This window comes from Hesperophylax consimilis, chromosome 8 (genome assembly GCF_061612785.1).
Source record: "Hesperophylax consimilis isolate HC1 chromosome 8, BYU_Hcon_1.0, whole genome shotgun sequence".
NCBI classification, from domain to species: Eukaryota; Metazoa; Arthropoda; class Insecta; order Trichoptera; family Limnephilidae; genus Hesperophylax; species Hesperophylax consimilis.
In genome coordinates, this window is record NC_142843.1 from 15,707,198 (window position 1) to 15,731,489 (window position 24,292).

Consider the following 24,292-nt stretch of genomic DNA (forward strand, 5'->3'; position numbering starts at 1 on the left):
AAAAAATTCATAACTTGTGAGAGTGGCATCTTATGTAGTATTATTAAGAATATGTGTTGTAAATTTCAACAAAATCAGTCTAGTACATCTTGAGATATCTTGTATACCAAGTCATGTCGAATTCAGTAAGCGAAATAACCTGCAACCGAAATAACAGCACGACACGTCCAAGCCCACGCCTCAGAACTATAAACATTTTTCAAAAAATGGCGAATTAGTATAAATCTCCCCAAAAGCGCCTATATTGTGTTTTCTCCCGTAGACGCCCTAAAAGACCACTCAATACCCACCTGCCTATTCGGTGAAAATGTCCGTTGGCAAAAAACATAAAATACCTCGGAATTACCCTTGACAGTAAATTAACCTGGGTAAAGCATATCACTGAAACATTAAGCTCAGCCAATAAAACCCTTGCAGCCCTTTACCCCATGATATGCAAAAGAAACAAGAAATAAACTTTTTATATACAAATCCACGATAAGACCAAAATTAACCTACGCAAGCCCAATCTGGGCGCACGATTCAAAAACCCAATTAAATGGACTACAAACGTTCCAAAATAAAGCCATTCGCACAGTCCTGGGAGCCCCCAAGTGGATGAGGTTTTCCCAGCTCCACCGTGACTCTGAAGTCCCTCTCTTTAAAGACGACATCATAAGTCTCGCGGAATCTTTTTATTCAGGCATTACAACCCATAAAAACACGTCGATCAATTGTCTCGCGCAGTACCTACGACGTAAATGCCCAAACTAAATTTAAAAAAACCGAAACAAATCCTACGTAAATTACCCCCCTAACTGCAACCATGTACCATTGCAACAAAGTTTCACAAAAACCAAATCTTATTTTCCAACAACCACAGTTTAAACTCACGATGAAAGAGAAATGGGCCTTTTTGGCTCGGAGCTCGTATGCCACTATATCAAAAAGTAAAAAAAAGTTGGACGCCTTTTGAGCAGCTCTTTTCAATTTCCTGGCCTCTTTAGACTTTTGTGTTTTGGGCCGACTCTGTCGCGCTCACTTCTAAATGCTATAACTTCGGAAATAATTTCATATTTTAAATGGTTAAACCAAAGATAATAGATATAAGAGTTAAACGTTTGAAATATTCTGGTATAAACTATATATCTAACCGAAAAAAACAAATTTTTTGAAAATCTCAAGGTGGTGTAACAAGTTTGGACAAAGTACTTTTTCATATAAAGCGCAGTTGCTGTATAATATACTAAAATATTAACAAAAATATACATGTAAGAAGTTTAAAATTTTCCAAAAAAAATGGTAAAAAATATGAATTTTATCTAAGGGTGGTGATTTTGGAAGTTTGGATGTTGTCGCTTAAGTCATAAATCAGCGTGGAAAACCTATATTCGATATTATCATTATTTCTTTACTATTATGTACTTTATTCATTAAACCTGTGACAGACCACGCTATAAGCGCGCTATATTTTAGTGGCCTGGTCTATTACAGCATATCGCTCGCCATACATTACCATTGCTAGTGTATGGCGAGCGATATGCTGAAATAGGCCAAGCCATTATTCGTATAGCGTAATGTTTCGCCTTAATCTTATTTTGATTATCTTATTATTATTTACTTAATATTATCTACTTAATGAACTTATGATTATTTACTCAATTCACTTATTATTATTTTCTTACTATTATTTACCCATTTTTATTTACTTATAATTTTTTTTTTGTTAATAATTTTTCAAGTTATCCCTCAGTATGGTCACCCTTTGATTATCGCTAATAAGCCACCACGGGTACTTTGTAACATATATTTAGTTTATCATAAAATATTAGAATATTATTGTTGCCAACTATAAATGTACTGCCCAACTGTAGTTTTAATCGAAAAAACTATAATGTTTATTTCTGTAGGTAATCATTTTGTAAGTTTATATTTTTAATTTTGTGTTAAGTTCATATGTATTTTTTATTTACTATAATTGTAAAGCTGCACGTCTTGACACAGGAATTTGGGTATTTTGGTTGCTAGGGGCCCCTAGAAGCAGGAATTCTGGACTGCTGAAATATATAACACATTTAAAATACCTTGGAAATATTTCGAAATTCGATGAGAAATTTTAAGTTTATACAGCAACCTCCTTTGGCTGTGTAAACAATGTATATATCTTTCCATGAACTATCTTATGTCAGTTTCCAACACTTTTAAGTCTGAACTCGACTCCAATTTTCTAACATTATTGCCTTCCCTTTCTCCATCTTTTGAAACCGTCAATTTTGGCCGAGGACATCCTAAAAGGGGTAGCTAGACATAGGACAAAATGGATTATAAAAAGGTTAAAATAAGCATTATGAAACTAGGTAGGTACCTTCTTATCAAGTATCTGAAAAAACACAATTTTATAATGATGTATGTATAATAATATTTTATGTAACGCAAACACTGGAATTGAATTGCCGCGTTTCCGTACTGCAATGGAGAGAAAACACGACTGGACGATCTTCAGCCAATGAGGAACAAACAAGCACTCGCTGTCAGCTTCGGGTCGATCAGTTCCACAACTGCAAAATAATATTATTTGTCAACTTATGGGTGCTTTGTTGATGTCATAGTATTTTTATTTTTCTAAAAATTTCCTCTGGTTAAATAATAAAGTGCAAGAAATTAAAGCAACTGGACTCGAGTTTTTGAAGGTTCGTACGTCTTTTTCAGTGTAGATTAATTGGTAATGTTTTGGAAAATATAAAACACCTGATTTTGTTTTCATATCTGTTTGACATTTCCGTGTTTCTTATTATTATCCTAGTTATTATGACGCTTGCACTAATCATAACTGCTGTAATGGCAATTATTCATTTCTTACCACGTACTCATGCGAGACCGCAATAGTCCAGTATATTAAACGGTAAAAAGGTTATATTGCATTCTTTACATAAAATACTTTAAAAGGCAAGTACGCAAGATGGTCTCATTTATTGCTATTCAGTGGTTTTTTAATCATGGAATTATTTGAACATTTATCGCATATGGCATTGCAAAATTTAGAAAAGGGCGGTTCCGATTATTAATAGAAATAATTTTAATACAAGGTAACTAGTATTGTGTGACTTAGTTCATAGAAGAATAATTAGATAAGCAAAAATAATTTCGACAAGTTTTGCATTCTTCATGGCCTACTAGTATATAGGTATTTCATCATGCTATAATCTAATACTTGGTATATGAGAACACAAATCATTAGTTTAAATCAAGAATAAGCTGAAATGCATTCGGTAATGCTTATATATATTCTATGTACCGTGGTAATACTGATAAGGAAATGTTATCAGTTACACTCCGCAATACCTCAAATGGTGCCATTAAGTTCAACATCATCTGAAGATTGATAATATCAAGGCCACGGAGAAACAGTATACCTAATTATTCAAAATCTACGTACCCACATTATTTTTCTTAAAAAGACCGCTCGTAGTTGGTATACCACAAGCTCGCACTTGATATACCACAAGCTCGCACTTGATAAAAGATTTGCAGATTTAAACTTTGATTTAATGCTCATCAAACAAGTAGGTATTATTTTCCTTGTCCTGCAAAAGTAAGCATACACATTTAGAATTTCAAATAAAAACTTGCAAAATGATGTGTTGCCATATGTTGCGTATGAAAAAGTATTCCATTTGTTTTTAATTTTTAACTCGATTCATACTATTATTAAAATCTCAAATTATATCTCTATTCATTACGGTTTATAAAAGTTGATAAATAAATTTATGTATCCACATCAAATTATGTCTATGGCAGGAAGTTGGATTCAAATTGTGACCTTTTGTTAATTAATTTTTTTGTAGTAGTCTAAATATAGCTGGCAACCAATCTTCATTTTCTCTTTTATGAAATGCCCCAAAAGACTTGATAAATTGATGAATTACAAAGATGAAAAGTGCCAACTCTATGAACGAAACTTTTGGTCTTGAATAAAAAGTTGTACTATTAACCTCTTGGGTGCCAACTTCATCCGGATTTTTCAAAAATAATTTCTCTGAATATAACTAGCTATTGTGGAGAAATTACTTATGGTAGATTATTATTTTTATAAATATAGACGTTGTCCTGCCATAGACCGCATTCTATGTAGGGAAGTTAAAATTTGTGATTGTATGTATTTTTGGATGAGAAATCAAAAAAAAAAAATTGTTATAAAATTTTAGGACTCGACAACAGCGCAACCAAAACATTCACAAAATTTGATTGAAATCTTTAGGGCGGTTTCAAAGATTAGCGTGTACGACACAGTGACATGAGATTTTTGTATATTAAGATAAACACTATATCTGGTAAGTTTAGTGGCGGCACACAAATAGTTAATACGTATTAAAAAAGGTGAGGAGTATCTTTGCGAAATCAGTTTGAAGAATTTGTATAAATTTTTCTTATTTTCCCAGCCATTATTGATGTATTTTTTAACAAGTTTATTACGACTAGCGTTACTTTCCTAAAACTTCATACCAATTTGTTATTTCATTGTACTCTTTATAATGCTGCATTTCCTATCTAGATTAGGTATAAGTTTTATTCGAAACACTGAATTGTTTTTTCCCAAATGTACATAAGAATAAAAATAATTATGGAATTTCACAAATTAAATAATTTTTTAAATTATATGATAAAATAGAAAACTATTTGATAATGACAACCAAACAGGCAGCCTTGTACCTAATCCCATTTTTATTGTAATTATATTTTAGTATTTTCTACATCGCCATATTCATGAAACTTAATTTTTTTTTATCTGTTCATTATCTTGAGGCAGGGAGTATACCATTAAAGCACCAATCTCCAATCGTTCCATAAATTTTAATCTGAAATATGTATATAATATTTGGTTTGTTTTGTTTATGTTTATACCAGTGGTGATTTGTATATTGAGGCAGGTGAGACTGTGCTTCCCCTTAAAAAATAGTGGATGAAGGAGAAAAATACTTCCAAAATATAATAAAAAGGAGCTTAAGTTACTACAATTTAAATATTACCCATTTATTTTTTCGAATTTCACTAGGACTAGTTGTCTTTATAATATGTAACTCATCGTAGTAATATATTATCTATCAGTGCGCCTCATGCAGATTCCCGTGTGCCAAGCTACTAGCTACCAAACACTCTTGTTTAGCAGTAGCGCCAGTAGGTACAATATTACATCAGGAGACAGGCTTAGGGCCCGCCTCAGAAAGCTGCTGATATTATGTAGGAGGGGGGTGGGGAATTGACATGTGATTGAAATGAACGGCATCCGATATGGTCATGTGTTGTCTAGCTGGAGGTGCACCTCAAATAACAAACAGTTCCGAAGTAACACCGATCATTTACGATTGGTTTTGTGATATGCGGCAGTTCGGACGATGTAGGTATGGCTATTTTTAATGTATAGCGAATTATTTTCAGTTAACGGTTGATCTTTTTTTGAGTGTAGAGTAATTAACTTGTAAACGTGTTTTAAATTTAACACAACTGATAAACAACCATGTATGGTAAATGGTTGTTTATCAGTGTTTAAAATTTAAAACATGTTTATTAATTAGAGCTTAAATGTTTAATAGTTTAATGCATATTAGGTAAGTATTATTATATTTTGCGTGAGTAGTTAACTTGTTCGTAATTTATTGAAATAAGATAAAAATACTTATAATACCCACACTCAGGCTTCGCCTTCGTGGGATTTTTTTTTTAATTATGTACATTTAGTACAATATTTTTTATACATTTTTCAATATTTTATGTAACTATCCATGTATGTATATAAAAAAAAATTCAATAATAAATAAAAAAATGTTGATAATTAACTTGTTCGTATTTAATAGTTTAATTCACATTATTATTATAGTTTGTTGTTGATAATTAACTTGTTCGTATTTAATACTTTAATTCACATTATTATTATAGTTGTACGTTGGTAATTAACTTGTTCGTATTTAGTAGTTTGATGCACATTATTAGTTTGATTTAGGTTATATTCCTCTTACCAGACCTGACGGCTCACTAGCAAACACCGCCACCGAAAAGGCTAACCTATTAGGGAAAATGTTTGCGGAAAACTCGACCCTCGACAACGGAGGTGCTGTTCCGCCGTCGGTTCCTCACTGCGGCTTCTATATGAAAAAGCTGAGGATCGGGCATCGGGATGTACTCCACGTTATACGGGGGCTCGATGTTAACAAAGCTAGTGAACCTGATGGAATACCTGCCATGGTATTGCAGAGGTGTGCTGCGGAAATAGTTCCAGTTTTGACAAAGCTCTTCAAAATGTCCCTGAAGTGTGGCACTGTGCCCTCTGGTTGGAAAAAAGCGGTAATTCACCCTATTCCCAAGAAAGGTGACCGCTCCAACCCGGCCAACTACCGCCCCATAGCGATCACATCAGTTCTGTCCAAAGTGATGGAACGTGTGATCAACGACAAACTGCTCACATACCTCGAGAAGAACAAAATTATCAACGACCGTCAATACGGATTCCGGCGGAACCGCTCGTGCAGTGATCTTCTCGCGTATGTGTCGCATGTTTGGGGGCGGTGCCTGGAACGTCACGGTGAGACCCAAACGGTCGCACTAGACATATCCAAGGCCTTTGACCGGGTCTGGCACCGAAGACTTGTCAACAAATTGCCTTCTTACGGACTTCCCGCATCCCTGTGTACGTGGATTGCTGACTTTTTAAGGGATAGGTCGATTCAGGCGGTTGCTGACGGTTTCACCTCTTCCTCGCAGAAACGGGCGGTCCGTTTGATAGATTCCCCAATCTTAACAAACGGACTGCAATCTTTAGAGCACAGGCGTCAGGTAGGTATGCTGTCCTTGTTCTATCGGTATTACAATGGAAGATGCTCTGAGGAACTAGCGTCATTGATCCCTTCGGCACCGGTGCGTAGTCGGGATACACGCCAAACGCGCGCCCAACATTTGTACACAGTTGACATTTGTCACATGAGAATGGGTCGCTTCTACGATTCGTTCTTAAGTACAACAGCTCGGCTGTGGAACGAACTGCCGGCCTCTGTGTTCCCTCCCTCCTACAACATGGGACTCTTCAAGACCCATGTTCACTCCTTCCTCTCCACAAAAAGACCCTCCACACAGCATCCCCAAAGATGACATAGGCCCTGAGGGAAATTATTTTCTTCAGGGCCTCCTGTGTGGAGTTAATATATAAAAAAAATATATATATATATATTTTTGCAGTGGTGAATATTTGAAAAGTTAAAATGCAAGACCGTGTTCGATACGTGCAAGATGTTGGTAATTAACTTGTTTGTATTTAATATTTTTATGCACATTATTAGTTTGTTGGTTATACTTTTGCAGTGGTGATTATTTGAAAAGTTAAAATGCAAGACCGTGTTAAAGAAAGAAATATTATTGATATTAGGTATATAATGTTATGATCATCAATTATTTTGATGCCATGAAATATCATTGCAATGATTTGATCTTCCGCTAACAATAATACGTAATACTAATGAATATATGTTTGTATCTCCCCTATTTTGAAACCCCACAAACCGCCACTGGTTTATACTGGTTCCATGAAATATGTCAATACTTTACAGTTATCTGAAATCAATGTACTTAACATTTACTCTTGATTAAAAAAAAAATTGTATATGCTGTTTTTATTGGCATTAACTTTTATACGACTGTGGCCAATGGGTTTAACCGACCGAATAACCTTAATTATTTTCGGCAGAAACCTAAACTAATATTGCGTCAAGTTTCAATCAGAACAGAACAAACTATTGTGTGGAGTTTCAATTTGAACAGAACATACTATTGTCAGTGGCGGATTAACCCTAAGGCAAAGTAGGCACGTGCCTAGGGGCGCCAGTTACAAAGGGGCGCCGGCAGGCGCCCCTAGAATTAAAAAAAAATATATATATAAACTTAATTTTGTAAGTTAGTATGCACCTGCTTACACAATATAAAAGATTATTTACTTCTGTAGAGATGCAGAGCTTCCAAAGCATACTCGCCTTCTTGATTATTCCTCCATGCCTCCATCGCATGATTTTTTAATAGAAGACCGCTCGCTCGTGGATTCGTTCGCGGGCGTTGCTAGATTGCAGGGCAAAGGGCGCAGCGGGGGCAGGGGCTAAGCGGCCGGCACCGGACTTCCGAACGGATGACGGGGTGACAGTCACACTCATCACTTTCAGCTTGGATGTCGCCGGTTACGCGCGCTTCTATTGATTACGTACTCGCAGCGGTATTTGTGTGAATTAATTAGTACATTGCGTTTTAGTTCATTACCCAAATAATGAGTGAATTGAAGAAGAAACCTAGTGGTGCAGCTTATAAAAGGAAGGCTAAGGAAAAAGAAGAAAAAAATCAAAATATTATAAAGCATACGAAACATACTGAGACATTTTTTTCTAAATTAAAAAGTGATGATTCGGAATTTTCTAACGCAATTCACAGTGCGTCTTCTACCGAGTCTATTCAATGTGAAATTCCTACTAGTTCTAAACAACACGATTTGTCCATGCTGCCTACTCCGTCAGCCGTAGAAGTTGTGAGGCAGTCGCAAAATAGACTGTTTATCGTGGGATGTGACCCAGTCAAGTGGGATATCAATAACGAAACACAAGAATACATTGCAATTAATGGATTTAATCAAAATCAAAATGCAGATTTTTCATTGAGTAAGAGAATATATGAAGATAAAATCTCACGTTTTTTAACAAAAACAATGTTTGAAAGAAAGTTGTTAAATAGAGAAAAACTTCCAAGGAAATGGCTTATTTACTCTCCAAGCACAGGTAAAGTTTATTGTGGACCTTGTTTATTATTCGGTGGTGGAACTAGTTTTGGAAAACAAGATGTTGGTTTTAATGATTGGAAGAACGCATCGAATAGATTAGAAAGCCACGAAAACTCATGTGAACATAAAACATGTATTTTGAGCTTGCAACGTAGATCTAACATTGACGGTCGTGTCGATCATGAGCTCGCCACTCAATTTCTAGAAGAGATGACTTATTGGCGTGAAGTTTTAAAACGAGTGGTTGCCACTGTAAAATCTTTAGCATCGCGTGGTTTACCTTTTAGAGGACATGACGAAAAACTTGGCTCTCTTCATAACGGAAATTACTTAATGACGCTGGAACTCATAGCGGAGTTTGATCCGTTTTTAAGTAAACATATTGCTCAATATGGCGGCAAGGGAAAGGGATATACCAATTACTTAAGTTCTACAATGTGTGACGAATTTATTGAATTGATGGCAAACAAAATATTAACACAAATAAAACATGAAATCAAGATATCAAAATATTATTCAATAATATTGGATTCAACACCAGATATTTCCCACATTGACCAATTAACTTTCGTGATCCGATACATTCAAACCGACGGTACGCCCGTTGAACGTTTTCTTAAGTTTATCGCAAATGTCGGTCACAAATCACAAGACATAGCAAATGCTATTATTAAAACATTGGACATGATTGAAATTAATATATTAGACTGTAGAGGCCAGTCGTATGATAATGCCGCAAATTTGTCAGGCATTTACAATGGATTACAGGCCAAAATAAAAGAACTATGTCCCCTAGCAGAATATATACCCTGCTCTGCACATTCGCTTAACCTAGTGGGTGAATGTGCCGCTGAATGCGCTCAAGAAGCTTGTTGGTTCTTTGGTCTCCTTCAAGAAATCTACACATTTTTTACAGCTTCAACTCAAAGATGGCAAACTCTACAAGCACAAATAATCCTAGGTAATGATAAAAAAAATAAAACTACTGTCAAAAATCCATCTGACACACGCTGGTCAGCTCGAGCAGATGCTTGCAAAAGTTTGAAAGAGTCATTTCCAGAAATTTGCAATGCTTTAATTGCTATCGAGAGCAATACAGAGCAAAAACGTTCTGTTGTATGTGAAGCTAAAGGCATAAGATTGAAATTAGAACGACTAGAAACTGCTTTCATGATCGTGTTTTGGGGTTTTATTTTAGTTCACATGAATAAAACCAATAAAAAATTACAGTCCGTTGATATTGATATTTGTACAGTTATTCAAATGTATGACAGTCTGATTCTAATAATTTCTTCAGAAAGGGAAAATTTTAATAAATATGATGAGCAAGCCTTAGAATTCGTATTAGTCAGAGAATATGAAAAGGACATCAAGAGGATACGGAAGAGAAAACTCACAGCAGATGAATCTGCCGAAGATATTACTTTTTCATTATCTGGTCGGGAAACATTTAGAGTGACAGTATATTTAGTAATTATAGACAGACTTGTCGTTGAACTTCAAAAGAGACGAGAAGCGTACAGCAATTTTTATACCAAATTTTCGTTTTTAAGCAATTTGGTCAATTTGAACACCGAAGAAGTTCAAAATAGTGGTAGTATGTCACTAACAGTGTTGCCAACGAGGGCGATATATCGCCATTTAGGCTACTCAGAACGAGACAACAGAAACAATTCTCTAGCCACCCCCCCCCCCCCCCATGAATTTTTTTTTTCGGGACAAATTTTATTTTCTTGAAATTCTCTAGCCACCCCCCCCCTCCCACGAAATTTTTATTTTCACGTAAAACCCACCTAACTACAAATTCGGCTACAAATTAGGTACTTGTTAAAATTTATAATATGTGGTCGCTAGAGGGGCGCCGATGAGGTGCTTGCCTAGGGCGCTCTCAACAGTTAATCCGCCTCTGACTATTGTGTTGAGTTTCAATCTGAACAGAACATACTATTGTGTTGAGTTTCAATTTGAACAGAACATACTATTGTGTTGAGTTTCAATCTGAACAGAACAGACTATTTTGTTGAATTTACATCTGAAAATACTATTGTGTTGAGATTCAATCTGAACAGAACAGACTATTGTGTTGATTTTCAATCTGAACAGAACAAACTATTGTGTTGAGTTTCAATCTGAGCAGAACAGAGTATTGTGTTGAATTTAAACCTCAACAGAACAGACTATTGTGTTGAGTTTCAATCTGAACAGAAAAGACTACTCTGTTGAGTTTCAATCTGAACAGATCAGACTATTGTGTTGAGTTTCAATCTGAACAGATCAGACTATTGTGTTGTGTTTCAATCTGAACAGATCAGACTATTGTGTTGTGTTTCAATCTGAACAGAACAGACTACAGTGTTGTAGTTATAACCAAAATTGAACCAAGCACTGAAACTGAATTGTAACTTAAACGTTTTGACCAAAACAGGAAAAGAAAGATCTCCAGTCAATTATTTTGATTAAGCCCTTTGAAAAAAGTTTTTAATTTATTATTTTAATTTTTGCCCTGAAGTCGACACAAGTATGAACTAACTAGTAGGAAAATAAAATATCTTTTTAAATACATCCATTTGAATTTCACTTTTATTTTCGGGAATCAAATAATGCAAATCTTGGAAGCGGAAGTTAAACCATTTACCGACATCCGATCAAGCAGAAACTTGGCAGATAGGCTCGTTGTCTGTGACAATGCATTCTACCAACTTTTGGTGCCAATCACGTACACACGTGGACATACACATTTTTTTTTTTTAAATCGGATGACATTACAAATACGAAATAATTATCTGTTCTACCCGATCTGCGTTTGGCGAAATTGTTAACGCAGTTGAGTTCAGTTCCCTGGGTATGAAGGTTCAATCTTCACTCAAACCAGAAAAAAAAAGTTTTAAAAGACATTTTAAAATAAATGTATGTATTGTATTGTATTGTATTGTATTGTATTGTGGTAAAAAAAAAACTTAATTTTTTACATGTTGATTATATTTTCTTTTTGAAAATAGTGTACCCAAAGTCATCATTATGGCGCTTCACATCAGGATGGGATTTACAATATTTATTTACTAATGAATGACTACTACTAGTAAAATAATGCTGTTGATTTTTATTTAGCCAAGTGGGCCGCCGGTTGTGCATCACTGGTCTACGTGTTGGCTGTTACGAAAATATTTTTATATTTATTGGAAGTTTCTTGTCGACCCCAGGCTAATCTTGCACAAAAAGTAATAATAATCTCTTGGATTAAACCACGGGGTTTACTTAAAACTTATAAGTGATTATTATTGACAAACAAAATAAGTTTGCTGTGTTAGAAGAAAAAGTAATAGTGTTATAATTTTCCTTTTTGTCAGGAGGAGTAATTAGTAGCTTCCATCATGTCAGACGAGGGGTTGGATCCGTGCGAATGCATCTGGAACCACGAGCTGGCCATGCGCCGCTTGCTGTCGCTGCTCCGTCAGGGCCAGGCCTACTGCACCAACTCCGAGTGTCTGGAGGAGCTGCCGGGGCTCGGGGCCCCCACTCAAACGGCCGACAACTTCATCCTCATGAGCATCATCATGTTCCTGGGCATGATGCTGTTTGCCTTCAGGCCCCGGCGCACGGAGACTAGTGCTCTGGATGAAAAACCTTTTGATAGTCAGGTAAAAATGAAAACAAATTATAGATGGTATAACAAGGTGTTTGTTTTTCACATCCAAAGTCTGCCACTGAGTTAACTATGACTCTTCAGGGGAGTGTCGTGGTAGAAGCACAGTTTCGACTTCGGGTCCAAAAGGGTTTCATGGACGTGATGTGGTTGGCTGGGGGTTTGTAAATTTATTGATAGATGGTACACGTAGAAAAACTAAAAATTTAAAAGTGTAAACATCAGGTATGAGAAATTGATTTGTCAATATGTGAATTTAGCCCTGAAACAATAATTAATATATTTTTTATTTTCAGAATAACTTAATGAGTATGACCTCAAATTGTAATGTTTAATCATTGTAGGCAATATTTCGACTTCCAAACGAAAATTTGAAGCAGAAAAATCGGAAAAAGATTCAGTCGCATCTTCCTAGATGTGACCTAATCTTTTTCTGATTTCTCTGTTCTTTGGAAAAGATTCAGTCGCATCTTCCTAGATGTGACCTAATCTTTATCTGATTTCTCTGTTCTTTGGAAAAGATTCAGTCGCATCTTCCTAGATGTGACCTAATCTTTTTCTGATTTCTCTGTTCTTTGGAAAAGGGAAAGAGCATTTGCTAAACAGGGAATCACAGGTACATAATATATAATTCCCGTAGTGTTACACAAAATAATATTCTGTGCTTACGCCTGGGTGTAAAAGTTATTTTAGTCACATTTTAATCTTTCAATAATGGCTTGACCTTCACAGCTGCAGTAATTGCAGAATTTTTATGGATTAAGTGATTAATAGAGCATTATGTACAGTGCGCAAGCATTATTCCTAGTCGGCCAGAGGTGATCTATTTAAGTACGCATAGTCTATTAATACTTCCGGACAGCTTGCGTGTTAGAAATTAGAATCCAGAATAAAAAGTGCTCCCTCGTGTATTAATTTACATAAAATAATTACATTTTGTATAGTTTAGAAAAGAAGTAAAAACGAATGCAAGAATGTAAAATGCAATGAAAGGAACATCAAAAAAATATAACAAAAAATATGTTGTAGGTATGTATGTACATTTTACTTAATAATCATAACTATAAATTATGAAAATATGTAACAGTCCGAAATAATTCACTGCTGCTAATTAATGTCACTGTTATCAGTAAAAAAAAATCATAATTTGTCACTTCTGATGGTACGTATACATTTAAAAAAACATTGACGAGTTTGGAGTAAGTATTATATTAAAATGGTGACCATATCAATGAATTTTATTTATTCATTCATTTTAACTTTTACAATTTTTTTTATAAAATTACAGATTTAGGGTATAAATCGTTGTAATTGTACCGTTTAAACGATGTATTTGCAATGCAAAAAACCTTGCAAGTGCATTATAGGCAGAGATGTGCAAAATGGGTACCCAAAACCATTTGAAATGCAAAATGGAAATGGGTCAAAACTTATCCATTTGAAAATGCAAAATGCAAAATGGTTTTTAGAAAAGCATTTCAAATGCAAAATGCAAAATACTTATTTTCAAAATGCACTGAAAATGCAAAATGGTGTCTCAGTTCAAACAATTAAAATAATTATAGAATTTTTAAACAATTTTGTCATTTAATAATGGACATCAATGTAGAACAAACATATTACATGATGGTAAATCCAAAAACACCACGACTACAGATTATGAAACCACAAAAAATTTGTGCGGGACTAATGTAGCCAACGTAAAAACATAGAAACTGCTATCTAACATTTAATATTACAGCGTCATGCCCCATGTTCAGTATTTGAATCAGTATTTTTTGTAATGGTATCACTCGATTGCCAGGGCTCCTACCAGGGAGCAACTTGACAAATGTAAATTATCTCTCATAGCGAGCTTGAGGACCGACTGATATTTGGGGCTTATGAAAAAAAGATGAGTGGAGATAGTAGGAAGAATGTTGCAAAAAAGCATTTAAAATGGAAAATGCATTGAGAAAAGCATTTAAAATGCAAAATGGAAAATACCCATTTTGCATTTCCATTTGAAATGGATTTATTTGAAATAAAGCACATCTCTGATTATAGGACATAAAAAATGTATTTATCTTTTGACCAACTGCATTTAGGAAGTATGTGGCTCTCCCCACGGGTGAGTCCATGAACAAATTGGTGCAGCTGGCTCTACAGTAAAGGAGGTCATCGAGAAAGAAACTCTGGAACAAAGAAAAAAAAAATTAGCTGGAATCTCTTTGTTTGATCCATTTAGTAAAAGATAAAGATATATTATCAGAACAATACCTCTGTAAGTGTCTGTAAGAAGTGGTAATTGGTCACGCTCAAGATATAAATAGATGAATATAGCCAGGAGTAATATCAGAAAAGACGCAAAAATAACAATCTTAAAAATTGCTTGTGGACTCTTTCAACGCACAAAATGTATGTTATTTCGTGTGCGGCCCAGATGATTGAATTTGACTCCAATACACTTAAGACTAAATTATGTACGTAATATTCAACCTGACTTCTGATGCATGGAGGAATATACTTTTTACGTGAAGGGTTTTTTTAAGGAGACTAAGTTCTGGGAAGGAAAAGGGTATGAGGGGTGGGTAGAAATCTGGGGGTCAGTGTGTCCAGGAATGACGGGCGTATGAATCCAAACCTCCCACTACGGTACAAGGCGATAGTTCTGGAAAGGAAAAGGGTATGAGGGGTGGGTAGAAATCTGGGGGTCAGTGTGTCCAGGAATGACGGGCGTATGAATCCAAACCTCCCACTACGGTACAAGGCGATAGTTCTGGAAAGGAAAAGGGTATGAGAGGTGGGTAGAAATCTGGGGGTCAGTGTGTCCAGGAATGACGGGCGTATGAATCCAAACCTCCCACTACGGTACAAGGCGATAGTTCTGGAAAGGAAAAGGGTATGAGGGGTGGGTAGAAATCTGGGGGTCAGTGTGTCCAGGAATGACGGGCGTATGAATCCAAACCTCCCACTATGGTACAAGGCGATAGTTCTGGAAAGGAAAAGGGTATGAGGGGTGGGTAGAAATCTGGGGGTCAGTGTGTCCAGGAATGACGGGCGTATGAATCCATACCTCCTACTACGATACAAGGCGATAGTTCTGGAAAGGTCAAAAGTCTCTCTCACTGGCCTCACCTGTCCTGAGAACATAGTCCAACATTTTTAATGCCTTTTTGCATTATATTCCATGGGAACAGTCACAAGCATCGTAGTCTCGCCAGCTAAAATACTAAGATGTCTGGTTATTATGCTAATACTTTCGGATAGCTAGCTTGTAAAATTGTTTTCCCAAAAACATTATCAATAGCATCCCAGTCAAGAATAAAGATGATAGGTAGAGTAGATATACTCCCTCATATAATATATCCGCAAAACAAAAATTTCTAAAAAAATCAAGGAATACAAAACTGTGATGTTTTTGCTTCCTGTGTAAAATTTGGTGGAACTCACTCTTGCCTCATTGCGCTTGCCGGTATTGCAATCGCAATGATGATATGCCAGATATTGTATGTATACCTACTTATAGAAATGTATTTTATATATATATATATATATATTATTACCCAAGAAATAACAACAAACACGCACAATAGAAACAGTAGATCTCATGGTCAAAAACTTATCCAACAAATAACTACTAATACAACTTTTGGGCAAAAAAGCTTCTTATATCATAGTATTAAACTCTACAATAAAATACCACTCTCACTCAAAAACCTCAACATTATAACATTTAAATCTCAAATAAAAAGCTGGATACTTAATATAGTGAGATCTGAAATAGAAAATATACTGATATCAAACACAGACTAAAACCGAATCTACTAAACTGAACTATACAAAAAAAAAACACTATCTTACTTATTTTAAAATTATTTAAAAAAAAAAAATTATACTACATGATATATGTTTATAATTAAATTCATATGTTACTTTGTTGTAATATTAATTTCTTATAATTAAATTATAATATGTAAATGACATCCTCAGCACGGGAGATCCCAGTGAGGATATCATTATCTCTATATGTAAAAAAAGACAATAAATCATTATTATTATTATTTATTACAGGGGCCGAGTGGACATCCGCCTCCCCCACCCCCTCCTGCCACCAACTAGAGATATCGGCCCACTTCTTCTTCCATCCAATGCTAGTTTATGACTTTCAACCATTACGGCCGTTGTACACAGATTATTAATTTTATCGAGACAAAGTTCAATTTACATTAATAAATATTATAATACATTGTTTTCTGTTCAAAAATATCTGTATACTTTTCTTATGTGGTCATATTTTCAATGAAGCAGTACTTGTGAGTAATATTTTGTGCGCAAATCTTTTAATGTTTTCTAAGAATCTTAGCTTAAATTTGTTTAAAGTTGATCAAAGTCAGGCAGATGCTTTAAAAGTAAATAAATTCCAACTCTTGTTTTGTGAAAAATAAACCAGTGCTAAGAATATTTTCATCAAAATAAATCTTTTATTAAATCTGCCAACCTATTCTGTGATGCCTCTGGACTATGGAAGAACTTGCCAATTTTATTATTGTGATTTCAACTCTCCGGTCTCCGTCTCCCCCTCCCCCAAAATATATATTTGTCCAAAAAAAAATTCAAAAGTTATCATTATCAATCTTACTTATTATCAATACCTTGGAGAATCGAAACAGTCTATTCATGAGGGAAGGTTATTTTTCTAAAATGGACGCTTGTTTATATATATATATTTTTTTTTTTTATGGAAATGATGACTATTATTTTTATTATCAGTACAAAGGAAATATTCAATCATTGATGATTCATAGCTGTCTTTAACAAGTTTTTACTGGTTCGGCATTGATGGTTGTTCCTTGTTTAAAGAATTTAAATTAATCAAAAAAAAAATATTTTGAAAGTAGTCGAATTTATAGTATTTAATTAATAAATCATGGACGAACTACGACTGTAATGTTGTAAGCAAGCAAAAATTTTATGTATGCTTACACAAATGCGTATGTTCATGCCCCAATGTTTCAATGTTTTGAAAACATTTTGTGTGCAGGAGACCCGGCTTAACTACGCTACAATTGTATAATATGTGGTTCTAACCTCACAGCAACTGTAAGGCAGTGTAGTTCTAACCACACTTTAGTATGCTTGTGATTTAGATAGAGCTATATTATTGTTTGTCCTTTACGATTACAAAAGCATGTGAAACTTGCTGCTTGATATTATTTGTAAAAAAAGCATAATATGTCTTTTGTAAACCTACTTGATGGGATTCTTTAAAAGAAATTTTATTGAATATTTTTTTAGTAATTTCCACTGAATAGATAAATACACACTAGAAATGCCTTCCATGTAAATTTGTATGGAAACCGGTGTCGCCACTGACCTAGTACCTTTTGGTTCTCTGCCTGACTTAGTAAGCTTTGTCTCTCTTAGGGCCCGGATACATACGCGAGCCGAACTGCCGAGCTGAACCTCAACTTATGGGAAAGGAACGAAGCAACCGCAAATGGCGCAAAACGCCGCTTTTAGTTGCTTCGTTCCTTTCCGGTAATTGGTGGCTAAGTTTTCGTTTCGGTTCGCAAATGAATACAAACCATTACACTGGTTACATTCGATCGAAATGAAAATTTCATAATGATGTTGAAACGAATTTCTGTACTTGAAATTTAAGCAAAGAATGAACAGACTTTTGGATCACGAAACACACCACATTTCTTATGTTCTTCTTTATTCTATGGATATTTCTATATAATAATACAATTAGAGCAATTTTTAAGATATATTTATATAATAACTTAATACACCCGTGCTGTGTTATAAATATTTGAAAAGGTTTTGGGTAATCTAATTAAGCACCTTATCTAGTTTCTGTCATAGTGCACAAAAAGAAGTTTATCATCATTAAACTAATAACATAAAATATGTTACAAACTACTTTATTGTAAAACTAAATTTACTGCATTTTTCCAATCATTTTTGTGATTATTATATGTGTATTTATATTTGCTTTTCAAAGGCTTGCAAATTGCAATAAACTTTTTCCTTTGTTAAAAATATTATATCATGTAAATCTGGAAGGTTATATATAACGATAACACAATATGAATTGAGTAACTGTGGGAAAAACCTCTTTCAAAGCATGAATCAATTGAATATTGATGAGGTCATCTAAAACATTGTTCTCAAAAGGCTGTTTTACTGTTTATGAAATATCAACTTGCTGAAGACTGAGGTTGTTTTTATCCATAACATTGTGTATAACACCACTCCAGAGCCGGTCCTAACACTATTAACTTCTGGAATTGGTGTATAAAACGCTAAGAGCCTATTTCAACATCAAACTGAGTGACCGCTAACGTGCTAAGCAAATGCATGATAAATTTAAGTATAATAGTGCCTGATTCCTAATTGAACGACAGGATAACACTGATCTATTTCATAGAATCTGTGAACTAGATCAGTGAAAACAGGCTTTTCTATAGAATAGAAACCTAAAGTTGAATGGATCAAATGGAATTGAGTAATCCTTAGCTATATTCTTGGCTGAAGTTAATACTGTTATTTATGGGTTGGATATGTATTACCTTGCCCAGGGTCACTTTATCCAACTAGATTGAGATTGATATTATGCATAATTATATATAATTATCATTTATGTAAATAATTAGTGTCTTTTTTTCTAATAATTTGAATAAATCACATTGGTTACAAGATTTGCATTTTATTTTACAAACCTTTCAGTTTGCAGATGACATAGCTTTCTTCTTAGCATCCAAAAACATCCCACCCGCTGTCAAATATTTTACTGAAGCCATGGATACCCTTTACACATGAATCACTTTAAGGCGATGCCATACGTAGTAATGCAAAATCATGTGTTTTTGGTTTGAAAATTTGGTCACCTAGAAATGTTTCAGATGCTTTAATTAAATACTGCGAGTAGAATACATCTTGGCCTTTGAAATAATAGAGTATTTTTTAGATAAGTCTTTTTATAAGCCCAGAAAAAAATAATGTATAAGGCCTATGAAAACTGCTTTAAAGTTCAAAATCTCAAGAAATTGATATAAAACAAATGCTGTAAGACCCTGCACAAAGAAATTCCACTAACTGCACTGCAGATCGTTAAATTACTGCAACAAACTTCATTATATGCACAGGGTCTTACAGCACTCGGTTTATGTCGATTGCTTACCGACCTGTGAGAGGACGGGATTAAACGGTCTTCACATATTCATAGTTACTAAATGTGCAAAAGTTTTAATATCATCAGATTATTAACTGGCATTTGGTGGGGTCGGTGGGATGCTCACCCTACTTGCATTAAGTTGCTTTACAATGCACTTATTCAAAGCCAAATCGACTATCCCTGCCCACTTTTCAGTAGTGCATCAAAAAATGACTTAGTAAATTAGATAAAATTCAATCTAAATCGTTGTAAATGAAAAAAAAGAAAAAAAAAAAATTGAAAAATTTCAAACTGGAGCGATGCAATCGTCGCCCTCCGAAGTAGAATTTTCTGATGCCCCTATTTATTCAGGATGACCGGGAATAGAAGTAAAAAAATTAATAACTTTTTTCGAAATTCATTTGTTTGTTTTCCATACAAAAATGTTTTTCCATAGAAGAATATTTATTTTGTGCATAAATATAAAATTGTCTTCACGGTCTATGACAACAATAATATCCAATATTCAGTAAGGTTATATTGCGCATTGCGCAGTTCAAAATCCCAGCCGTTGGATTGCGTTGGTCGTTGGGGCGGGGGCTGCCTCTTCTCGAGTGTCCAGCAGGTCCAGTCAATCCCTTCTTTACCAACCTTCTTTACACACGGCAACTGAAGTAGTTTCCATGTCGGCCAACAGAGCGAACCAAATTGCGGTGGCGCCAATATTTAAATATGCAGCTAACAATACAAAGTGTAAGCCTAACCACAAAGTAATTGATTCGTATATGTATACCTTTTATATATGTGTACCTTTTGTTCTTGTATTTTCATGTAGAATCACCTCCAGGATTTAGTGTGCTTTACCCCCGGACACCTTGTATAAGACGTCAACTATTTGCTGTCAAAATTGTTCTTAAATGTTTAAAATCTAAATGAACAACGAGACTCAGGTTATCCCTAAAGTCTCGTTGTTCAACCACACAACACATCATATACTATACATTCAATAATATATTCAATGGCATTATTTCATCTGAATGCCCCAACTCTTCTATCTTCTAACTATTGGTGCTATTTTTCTAAAATAACTCCCGATAAGCCAATAGTCGCCGTTCAATTGAGCCGTGGTACGGTTTACCGGGAGTCATATGAATACGGCTCATCAAAAAGAGCTAGACGAATTGTGCGGCTCGTTCATGAACGACTCATCGATAGTACAAACATAAGTGCGAGGAAATTAACTTAGATTTACCAAAAAATAATATTGTATAGTGAAAAGTAAGAGACATTGTTCGTTTCGGACTTCGGGCTACGTCAAGAGCTTACGAGCAGCCCAATGCCTTTTTTTCTGAAAACTTCCTGCATGAGCGAACCTTGTTAAGTATATATTTTCTATGAATCTCGGCCTAGAACACCCTTGAAGGGTTAAATCCAGAAAAATTAATTAAAATAAAAAGTAGGTAGGTATTTGAGTATGTACCTACTTACAAATTTTATGATTTCACAGTAAATTTTGGTTTTGATTTATTAAGGGCCATCTCAAAACATTTTTCGAAACTTTACGCCGGTAGATGGTGTTATTTTCAATATCGTCTAATAAAACACTTTTAACACGTTATGCTTTATAATATTGAGATGAATTATTGGTTTGCGAACGTATATAAGTAATATTAATCTGTATACATTTTTTATGGTACCTATAATTACATAATCGTAGAAAACGGCTGAAAAATACACAATTTCATTGCAAAAAATACGTACAAAAGACATTTCACGCAGCTCCGCGCGCGTTGGTACAGGAAATTTTTATTTACCCAACCAAAACCATTTGCGAAAAAGACTCCATTTCAAAAAATTTACGATGTTTCGCATGAGTATGAAAGAGACACGAGATAGAGGTTTGTTCAATTCACTAAACTAAATCAATGCCTGGGAAGATTAAATAATTTATAAAAGGAGCCGGCTAGGAACAACGGTATGTGTGCCGGGAGCTGGCGTTAACTGGACCTTTTTTTTAAAGGCCGCTTTTGCTAAATGGACATAATCATACCAAGCGATGTAGGTATATACCTACATAGTAACCATGTATTCGCTCGGTTGCTTGCTCACAAATATTTCGCGAATAAGTCAAAAGGTTACACTTTTTCTTAAATTTCTATGGGGCGCATTCATCAAACCAACGAAGTGGTTAGAATTGCCAGACGGAGAAACAAATTTGTCATATGCACAAGTCAGAAAGGGCTCTCGTAACCAGTGGCGGCCAGCTAATATGTGCTCCCGAGCGCCGAACAACCAACAAGATTTCCGACATGGCTAATCACAATACGAAACTCGGTTCGTTTATAATATCTCATTCAAAAGGTACCTACTTATTAGGCGCGCTTAACTTGCAGACCGACTTTGACTTGTGCCTATGTTCGTAGCAGTTCGTTTTCGATTGCGATCCAAAATTTAACTGCTTTGTCGCATATTCTGTGGAACAGTCGAAAGCGTGGATACTATTATTTGCAAATAATACCTTATCATGGACGGCGTTCGGGGTTTTACCACCACATCAGAAGGAACGGTTTATTCAGTGGAAAGTTAAACTAAAACGCGTATGTTTTATATTATTGTCGATATCGTGGTTTCAATTTACCATCTGCTATTTTTCAGCGAATGTTCCGCTTCTTCGATACAAGCATACATGATAAAACTTGTCATTAAGAGATGAGTGATGGTCAGATTACTCATTATCAGTTTAGTCAGTACTCGCCGTTGCCGGGTACGGGCATTATCTGTTGAATTTAAAACTTTTCTTACTCTGCGAAAGTTTTGATATTTAATTGCAGGTTATATCGATCTTGTATATCAATTATTAATAAGGCATATCAATTGCAGGTTGTACTAATTTATGATTACTTTTGTGTTTGTTCAAAGTATAAATTAAGAATGAGTTTGAATGTGGAATACATTAAAAACAATAGGTCGAGTTTTGAAAACAAAGTGATAATAAAAAAATGCCGTTCCACCTAAAACCTGAACTGATAATAAAACAAGAGTGAAAATCTGGATCGAAGAAGTTTACTCGATCATTTAACAAAACATTGTATAACAAAGCTTCGTAGCTCTGTGCATGTGATCAATTCAATAGTTTATTTTGTTTTCCGTGTTTAATTTACGATGTTATAGGTATCTACCTTTATTTAATTTATTTTATGACTTAATGTTTTAATCCAGTGAACCTCCACATATTTTGACCACCGGCCGCCACTGCTCGTAACATCATAACATCATCTCGCATATAAATAATATAGGCATTGTTTTGAAATCAGCTCGCCACGTGCGTCGTAATATATGAGTGTCCACAAAGACGATGCCTACAGTGTGCATATGAAGTCGCCTTTTCACATTAAAAAACTTTTTGTATTTTGTAAATGGGTATATTTTATTTTCACAAATGACAAACATGTCATGTTAATAATAGTAAATCCTTTATAAGGCAGAAAGGTGATTGAAAAAAAAAACTTTTTGTACAAATATCTTATACACGGTGTCCATAAACTAGTTGTAAAACTGCCATCACAGTAAGCGGAAAGCGTTGCCTGGGTCGTGATGGAGGAATTATCCAGCTGTGGAATTGAACTCACGATGCCTGGCGGGAACGACGATAGTAAAAGATTTCTTATTTACTTATTTATTTATTTTTTATTCTTTTCACATATTCTGTCCATATTTCTTTTTTTTGTAAGATCCTTTTTCTTTCATTGTTTGTTTTAATATTTTGTCCGATAGCTTGAATTGGTCTACTTTGTCCAATTAATTCATCATCTTTCTCACAGAGAAGCAGTCCTGGATTTATCCTCCTGGGTCTCGTCATTCGAACACTTGTTTTCTTTATTTCCGCGCCAGTGTTTGTGGGAACTAAAAGATATAATATAAAGGCATTAAAGGAGTATAATTTTTGAGCAACATTAAATATGAATCACCCTATACCAAACGAGCGACATGGGTCATAAAATAACAAGCGTGATGGTTAGTTAGTTAGGTAGGTACCGAGAAAATATTTAAAAAATAATAAAATATTTTGAAATAATTTCATAATACTTACCTGTATTCCGATTCGCCGTGCTGACGTTTCATCCCGTTCGCACTTAGTCTTGGATTCACTCTTTTCCCGGAATACTGATGATTCTTATAAAGGGCACGCCTCATTTTTATGGAATAACAATGCTGTACAAAATCGAAAAAAGTCACTTCAAACCGCGGCAGACAATGACTGTAGAATGAATGAATGAGAGAATGTGAATTGGCGGGCGTCTAGCTAGTGATAGTTACAGATTTAAGAAAGTTCTAAATAATTACAACCGCTCTCACTATAATTATTATACAGTTAATTTTGCCTTTTTTACTGCGTGCCAAAACCGCAAATGTTCCTTGCGACGAGTAATACTGGAACATTCGTAAAAAAGCAAAACGAACATTCTATCAGAATAACAAATCAAGCCGCGCAAATTGACATTTTTACTACAAATTTACTGACCACTTTAACACCGTAGGAATGGGCTAATAGCGTGCACGTGAAACATATGGCTCGCACATATGTTTGTCTCCTTCTAACACGGATTCGGGCATTTCGGCTGGCGGTGCCCGCATAAAATAATTACTTTTGTTAATTTAATTACTTGGTTATTATAAGTGATAGAACAGTGAAATTTTCGTTCGCGATAAACTCATTACGAGTATT

The 24,292-nt window shown here is 34.9% G+C and overlaps 1 protein-coding gene across 1 annotated transcript; it reads left to right on the top strand.

Annotated features, from left to right (window-relative positions):
• Nucleotides 1–2,495: 2,495 nt before the first annotated feature.
• Nucleotides 2,496–19,103, top strand: LOC149421611 (small integral membrane protein 14). Its single transcript, XM_089634455.1, has 3 exons — nt 2,496–2,669; nt 12,130–12,420; nt 16,479–19,103. The coding sequence occupies exons 2-3, from the start codon at nt 12,154–12,156 to the stop codon at nt 16,524–16,526; spliced, it is 315 nt and encodes a 104-aa protein (XP_089490581.1). The 5' UTR covers nt 2,496–2,669; nt 12,130–12,153; the 3' UTR covers nt 16,527–19,103.
• Nucleotides 19,104–24,292: the final 5,189 nt, after the last annotated feature.

Bases quoted from the DNA above. Each gene is read 5' to 3' on its own strand.
- LOC149421611 (XM_089634455.1), top strand. From the start codon at position 12,154: ATGTCAGACGAGGGGTTGGATCCGTGCGAATGCATCTGGAACCACGAG. The intron at 12,421-16,478 runs GTAAAAATGAAA...TATTTATTACAG, and splicing joins AAAAACCTTTTGATAGTCAG to GGGCCGAGTGGACATCCGCC.